This window comes from Pezoporus occidentalis, unplaced genomic scaffold, assembly GCF_034315485.1.
Source record: "Pezoporus occidentalis ecotype Australia unplaced genomic scaffold, CSIRO_AGI_Poc_V1 ctg189, whole genome shotgun sequence".
Taxonomy (NCBI): domain Eukaryota; kingdom Metazoa; phylum Chordata; class Aves; order Psittaciformes; family Psittacidae; genus Pezoporus; species Pezoporus occidentalis.
This window is the reverse complement of record NW_026913737.1, coordinates 203502-211761: the sequence shown is the minus strand read 5'-3', so window position 1 is coordinate 211761 and position 8260 is coordinate 203502. Positions and strand designations below refer to the sequence as shown.

Below are 8260 nucleotides of genomic sequence, written 5' to 3'. Positions count from 1 at the left end.
GCACCTTGTGCATTATTATACTCTTTCCAGCTCCAGTAATTCCTACTTTAGCACATATAGTTCAAGGGTCTAGCAGGAATGAATATTTACCTCCCTCTCCTAAGAATTGCTGTACTTGGGGTACTCCCCACTTACTGCTAACACCATTGTTGTTTCTTCTGTTGTAGTCTACCAAAAGACAAAGTCTGAGTAAGAAGAATACAAAAATCTGTCTACAGCTCCTTATAATTTGAGCAAACTCAGTGTCCTGTATTTACCATACAGGTAGTTCAGCAACTCCCTGGACATCTAAGAGGTCAGCAGGGATGTAAATCAGCTGGAACGAGGAATTGCCCAGATTCAGCAAAGCTGTGTCAGAGCTGGCTTGAAATTGAGTACAGCCTGTGTGTTGTCAGGCCCCTGTTACATACACAATGCTGATCTCTACTCTTCCTGCCACCATCCTCTAAGTAGCACCACTGCAGCTCTCTCTCCCTATGAACTTCATACGACAAAGGTAGGTCTTGTTTGTGCTCCTGAAACAGCAGGTTGGAGTCCTGATGCTGTATTGTGCCTCCAGGTCCTTTGTAGTGCCTCAATTAACATGAATCGTTTGTGAGAATTGTTTTCATGTGAGAAAAAAGTCGATAAAACCCATCAGTTTTCCATTTTTTTAGACTTCTCATATAGTTCTCTGGCACCCAAACAAGCACTTCTTCTGAATGTTAAATCCCAGAATTTATCTTTCCCATAGGGACAAACATGCAGAATCCCAGAGCTGCTTACAGCTATTTGAGCTCAGATGCTCCACTGAGCTCAGCTTGCAAGGAATTCAGAGGTTTAACTTGGAAAAAACAATTGGTCAGAGCAGCTGTGACTTATTTATAAATGTGTGGATTTATCAGCCTGGAAATTGCTGCAGTCTTCTCCTTTGACTTGCTACTCAGCCAGGTGCTGCCGCTGGTGTATTAGACATGTTTTAAGACTGTTGTTGTTAAAGCAGCTGGCTATTCTTCCTGCTAACACTAAGCCAAAGCCATTTATATGGAACAGTCCTGGTGGTTAATGAATTCAGAAGCAGTGGTGGAATCCCAGCAGAACATCCCCCTCCATCACATCGGAGAGTGGGACTCTCCACAGAGCCCAGGCAATTTCTTCTGTGGGGTGTGAATGGCTGCATCTGAGAAAGAGTGGACAAACCCTTCAATGGAAAACCAGTGCACATTCATTTTGTAGTCAGAATTTTTATTTTCTTTATATCCAGGCTTGTCACTGACATCTGAAAATAAAATTTGTCATTTACAAACAGGCCAGTGCAAATTAAAAATAATTTTGTTCAATTTAAAGAAAAAAAAAAGAAAAAAAAGATTGCACAAATTGTGTTAAGATGATCTTCCTGGAACAGCTGGTGGAGGTCGCCTAGGAAAAAGACATAAATTAACCCCAAATTCACGGGAGGTGGGAAGTGGCAGAGAAGAGATTTTAGGTCAAGATACAATAAAATGACTCATATAGAAGATTATCTTAATAAAATGGATTAAAAGGCACAGAACATGCACATTAAGGAAAAGAGCAAGAGCAAGATTAGAATCAGCTGGCTATCAGCACTGCCTCAGCTTTCATCCTCACTGCTTCCCAGCTGACTCACTGGCGCCAGAGAAATGGGACAATTCACATCACGAGTGTAGAGGTCGCTGGTCACAGGCTTTCTAATTTTCTTGCAGCAAGTAATACCCTCTGGAAAAGCTTTTCCCTGGTCAACCTTAACATTTGCACCACTATCTGCTTCCAACACTGTTCTTGGAGTAGACCTTTTCTAAGTGAGATTCTGATGAAATCAGGAATCATCAAACAAGATGGCCCGTGGGCTGGATTGGGGTATCTGGGGGGGACACTGCTGGGAAAGGTTAAAAACATGGGTGATAGCAATGCAATGATCTACTGCCAACCCTGTCAGGAGAGATCCTTGGCAGTTTTTGGCCCAGTGCAGCAGTTAAAGGAGAGTGAATACTCCTCCTGTTACCCAGCTTAGAGCACTGACATGTTGCTGACCAACATACCAAACTTGTACATACAGAGTATGTAATGTACTCCAGACACACAGGACATGTCTGACTGCTGTTCACTGAGGGGGTTTGCAGAGACTACCTCAGGCATAGCCATTAATGACTATTAAAAAATAATCTTCAAATGTTACCACAAGTTATAGGAAGCAAGTGAATACAATGGGATATTTGCTGCTTTGTTGATCCCACCTTTTGCATCCCCTTTCCCAAAACCTAAGGACCAGTGACTGTTGTGCTCAGTGAAAAATGTCCTCTCCAACAGGAAGCTGTTGTGCTTCTTGTGCAATACAGACCATCTCCTGCAAGCACCAACTCCAGTTACTTGGCTCATACTGTTCTGAAGGAGGAACTGAGTAACCAAGACATCTACACATTCATACACAACCACTTTAAGGGGAAATCCCTTCCAGACATAACATGTACACATGCACATTTTTACTCCAGCTCTTGCTCTGAAGGACTTAGTCTGGCCTTCTCCTCAGCTCTGAATCTCCCCAAAACATGCTTTTCCCAGCAATGAAATGGATACCAGGTACTACTTGCAAAACATTCATCCATTTCCCAGCAAAATGTCTCTGCAGTACTCCAAGCCCCTTGCAGGGCAGTGGGCTGAATGCTTCCCATGGGTTATATACCTCCCTCTCCCCTTTTAATGACATGTCCAGTGATCTCAATACAACACGCATCTCTGATAGGCAGTCCTCACTGCAGACCCAACAGAGGCAGGGTGTGGCATGCCGAGATGTTAGTGTGAGAGACCGAAGACCACTCATGCACATCCCAAAAGTAATAATAAAAGCCCATCAAGAGTTACAGTTTATTTCAGGTTCAGAAATGCAGCTTAACATTTTTACAGCAGGGTATGTGATGGTCAATAATGACCATGAGTTCAGGAATCAACTTGTGCCCAAAGGTCAACACCAGGAACCATTTACAGATTATGAAACCAAAGGTGGATGTTTTTGGCTCACGTTAAGTAGGGCATTAACATACAGAGCAAAATTCAGAAAGAAATTGAGCATTTGCTTCTTACAAAAAGCAGTCATCGTTTACACCATCCTGGAAAAGTAAAGAGCCAGGCAGTAAAGCAAATGGCCAGCAAGACGGGACAAATCATATATCAAGCAAGAGTGGAGGACTGTCTGGACGGGAGGAGCCATCGGTATCACCTCGCCTGCAGACAAAGCAAGAGGAAAGACAGGCAGAGTAACATTCATTTACACAAGGGAGCTGTTCTGCTAGAGCCTGGGGAGGAGGTTCAATGCCACAGCAGGAGGAACCGTGCCGTGAGCACACAGAGAGACTGGACACCTCCCCAGTGTCACAGATACAAAATAGGTCTGCTTTCAATTCAGGAGGTTTGTACTATTGTAACACAGAAAGACAGAACAAGCCAGTAATCCCAATATGCTGTATACACATTGTTTAGTGTAGCTAACTGCAATACAGTATTTTCTATGTTATACTTTAACACAAGATGCCATAACCTATAATATATCTCCTTTAATATAATAAATAATCTACTTCTATGAGGCTTACTCAGAAAGTGCAACAAGATCAGGAATAAAATAAACACATTAACTATGTACATAAGCCTTTTCATTGAACATACAATCTTTTTAATCCTACCGGAAGATCCCTTGAGATCAAAGGCCAAGAGCTATTTACCGCATGTACAAGCTCTTCAGCTGTTGGTCAGCCATGATGAGGTAAGGTGGAACATGTTCTCCAGGCAGAGACCCAGGCTTAGCCTAAATGCAATACTAGATGAGCACTCTCCTGAAACTTAGCTATGTACATCACCTGCCTAATTACGTACCTCATGTAAGATCCTGCTGTTGCTTAACAGGAGTCTTCTGAGCTTTGCCAGGGGGAAGCAAAGAAAGGGAGAGCAACCCATGCTTCTCAGATATGGGAGTTCAGGCTTAGCTCACCCTGCGTAAGGGGGCCTGCAGAGGGGGCAGTGGCCAGTCTGAGGTAGCCAGTCCCTCTAGCAGACCCACACGGTGCTTGTCCTGCTGTCCTTTGGGCATGGAGCAAGTGCTGCCAAGGCTGCTCTGAGAACAAGGGACGGGAGACACATTGCCAGCATGAAGAGGGAGAGGAACAAACCAAACCCTTCCAGAAGGAAATGGGCTGAGGCTGGGAGGACAGTACTTATTCAACTGGATGGGGCAATTTCTTGGGAATCAGTATTTTTCCTAGAAAAAAACAGTTCTGTGTAGTTTATTCTGAAAAGCGTATATGCAAGAAGTTAGAGGTAAAATCATCAAACTGTGGATCTGTGCTCAAGGTAAATTACTAACTTGCACACCTAAAAGTATTGCATTAGGGGCACAGGGCCAGATTTAGGTGTGATCTGAATAAGGATGCAAAGGAAGGGAGGGCTGTGCAGCTGTGTCCCACAGCCTCAACATCAGGTGCAGAACCAGATGGTGGTGATGGTGGGGCCACAGGCACCTCACTGCCTCCTTCGGATGTGAATCCACCCTTGAAAGTTTCTTTTACAAGTCAGGATTACTGCTGAGAAATACAATTTCCTCGGGGGCAGAGTTAAGAATAGTGCTGAATTGTGCCACCTACTTCATTATGCTTGTCAGAAAGAGTCATCAAAGTAAATTAAGGAGTCTCAAGTACAGAAGATTTTTAGGCCAGGATCTGTGCCATCTAACTGAGGCTCCTAACTCACCAACATTCCCATCCTCATCTCCAGTGCAGCCACACCTATCTGAATCACTTCTGGAGGTGATGCCTCTTTCCACTGTACAAAGGGGATCTTGGACAACTAAATTGAGTGCCTGGGGTATGGGTGGGATAAACCCAGACCATGGCCTTGCAGTATCACTGAATGAATATCAAAATTTGGGGTTAAAATGACTTTCTGTGGCTGTGGCACTAAGCCTGGCTTTCTGTCAGCAGGTAGCTGCCTGTCAGTAACAGAGAGTTCTGATAAACTATATACAGGGTTGCTGGCTAGACAACAGCAGGAACTACTATAATTATTTATAAAAATACATCTAATAGATGCACTGCTTGTTACAGCAGACTGCTACACAGCAGAAAACTGTGTAGAAGGCAAGAAAAATATGGGGGGATGTGTATTTGGTAGTAAAAGTCAATAGGTTTGCAACTGTAGTTGGGTTTGCAACCTTTCTTTCTTTGAAAGCTGATTCTGTGTGATTGGGTGTTGGTGATGTGGGTCTGTTCTCCAAACAAACACAAGCCACTTAAGCAGTCTTCTGAGATCATCAAAATGCCGGTGCTCTGACAAAACTCCATCTTCACTATGTTTCATATATTGACCTCTAGACTCCCCAGACGAATGTTACAAGTATGAGCTTGACAGGAAATTAAATTTAAGCTAACATACAAATCATGATGTTTTCCCAAGCTCATCTCTCTTACTCAAGCTGAAACATGATTTGCTTCAGTGGTGAGCACAGCTAATCAGCAGTCTGGGAATACTAAGTAGGCTAAATCCCCATTCACTGTGGGTCTTTGATTAGATTCTTCCTAACCATGGGGCTACAGCATACTGGAGCCCTACCTGCAGTCTCAATAAATAATTTTATTAGACTGATTATACTGGGGGCCTTTGAAACCACCAATTGCTTTGCCTAGGGATCTGTAACCATAACAGTAATAACAGCAATTAATTATTTTCTGAAGAGACAAGGCCCAGTTAATCTCTAGTTTTAATTTTGTTAACTCAGTAAGTTTTGAGCTGTAAGGGTGACACTGACCCTAACTGTTTAAAGTGAAGTAATGCAGTTAAGACAAAAGGTTTTTATAATGCATTAATATATAACATGCAAAACAACAGGCAGAGAGGACCTCTGCAAGTGAACATCTGCTAAAATAATCCATTGCCAGGATGCACAGCTAAGCAGTTCTAGTACCTATATGGATGAAGTGACCCAAATCTGAGGTGTGCAAGACTTCAAGTGATGCAAAGAGAAAATCTTTATATAGGGGGCATAGTGGAACTTTACCAACTGCTGCGAGCAATATCTCAAATCCAAACCAGACCCTTGGAAAACTCAGATGCAAATCTAGGCTGTAGCCCTGTGAATGGGCTCACACACTGGGCAGAGGAGCAGTAGCCTGTATACAGCTGTGCTGTGTTATATCATGTATCATATCATATCATATCAGTGTCTGTATCTCCTTCTGTTTCACAAAATGACCAAAAGCAACGCTCAGTTCTCTGGATTTGCAGTGCAGTACATTTATACATATTTCATACACACACCCCCAAGGCTTCCCATGAGTTCAGTGGGAGTACAAATGTGAGCAAGCACTAGCAGAGGACAAAGCGAGCTGGCACACGCTGCTCTGTCATGTACTGGTTCTTCAAAATGCCCTTTCATGTCTTTGCTGCGACACCACAGCCTGGCCATTATTAACCACCCGATCTATGTTGCATGTCAGCTGCCAAGGCGGAAATAAAGTAAAACATACATTGTCCCATACACACAATTCTTGTTTAACACCACTCCTTAAAAACTAGACTTTGGATAATGAGAAATTATAGGAGAAGCAGCCATCCAGCAAACTTCTTGCAAGACAGACATGAAAGTGTGGGGCCTTCAGAAGAGCTTGGTAAGACTACATCACTTTTCTTTGCCCAGTTTAGCCATTGAAAGAGAAAATGGATGTAACTGTATAATTCCAAACAGTAGAAAACCTGAAAGGTACAAATGAAAGCAAGATTCCTTTCAGAGAAGAGGGAAAAAAGAAGCAGGTCAAATCAACACACACACACACGAAGTCAAGCCCTCCATTTTCTGTACAGGACTGAGCATGGTTGCCTGGGTGAAGACATGTCAGTAAGTTAGCTAACATTGGCTATTGCAGAAGGAACAGTCAAGGCAGCACAGACCTTCCCAAAACATTTAAGATCTCATAAACAATGCAGAATGGACAGAGAGTGTATCAGTAAAATTGGTTACTTGCCTATGGATGTCCATACATGCGACTATACAGTGGTTATTGCAACAGTTACCAAGCAATTTGTTTCCACATATTTGGTTAACAATGAATGGCATGCCAGAAACTTCTTTTAGTCTAACAAGGATGAATCTAATGGACGAATTACAGTGGGCCGAGTTGGTGAAGGGGGTGGTCTTCGACTGGAGAGAAAGAGAGAAGAAACAATAAGCACAAACACTAAGAACAAACCTAGCACCTTTTGCTCTCGCTACATGAACATTCACATGCTCCTAAACATAGTGTTATTTCCATGTACACTGAAGCATGATAGCCCTAAGCATCCATAACAAGGAAGAAAGCAACGGGTTAGCCACATGCCTATCATGCCTTAGCCCTCTCATGCATCAAACAGCTCCTCTCTCTGGTCCACAGCCTGGGAGTTCTCTGAACCGTTACATTCTTGTGTTGTGGACACCATCAAGGGAAGATCAATAGTCCTGTTTTCTCAGGGGTCAGTCCGAGCCTGGACAGCCACAGAGCAGTTTTAACATTTCAGAGTGGCTGGCTGGATTCTGGAAGAAAGCCCACAGCAACTCCAGCTGCTCTTTGCAGAAGCAGAAAAACCTGCAGCTTCTTGCACAGTTGGACCAATTGGAGCCAAGCCAATGTGTCTGAATTTGAGGCACAAATTTTAAGCTTTATAGCAGTGGCCAGCTGGCATTATGAAAATGCCAGTTTTGGCTGTGGGTTCCTTCATTAACCACTAATGCATTCCTCTATCAACTTCAGTAACTAAGGGAGTCCCAGAATCTTTTCAGAAGGCGTATGAGTCTTTATTCCCCTTTGCCAAATGGCCGATTCAGCATAGGCTCCAGGGTACTGAAAACCCCTGCATTTCAATTTGGACTCCATCATCATTTGGTAAGAGACCACACTGCGAGAGCTAGAAGCAGCACGATCCTTGAGCACGTTCCACCTGCAGTCCAGGCTGAGACCTTCCCCTCCCTCGCTCTGTCCAAGGGGGTTGTAGATTGATTTTCCCTGGTAGCTATGAAATTGCCTTTTACATTTTTGTGTGTATTTAGGGAACCTGGTTCACATCAGTGCTGTGTGGAGATAACTCCATCATCATAGTTACAAAGACTGCTTTATTAACATTCGATTCCACCTGGGCTAAAACACCCCACTGCTGACCAAAGCCTGTGCAGAATCTGAGATGACAATGCCTGTTTGGACTCCAGCGCCTGCACTAGCTCAAACAGTTCTGCCCAGCACTGCTTTGT

General features: G+C 43.4%; 1 protein-coding gene across 6 annotated transcripts in view; it reads right to left on the bottom strand.

Moving 5' to 3' along the window:
- Positions 1-1213: 1213 nt before the first annotated feature.
- DNM3 (dynamin 3) overlaps positions 1214-8260 on the bottom strand; it is a 179475-nt gene continuing 172428 nt past the window's right edge. For 4 of the 6 annotated variants that reach the window (XM_062616161.1, XM_062616164.1, XM_062616158.1 and 1 more), the window contains one exon: positions 5147-7177. In XM_062616161.1, the coding sequence (XP_062472145.1) occupies positions 7108-7177 (70 nt within the window). In that variant the 3' untranslated portion in view covers positions 5147-7107. Of the gene's footprint in view, positions 1399-2848; positions 3220-5146; positions 7178-8260 lie in introns of those variants that run through there. The other 2 variants (XM_062616163.1, XM_062616160.1) reach the window with 2 other exon arrangements.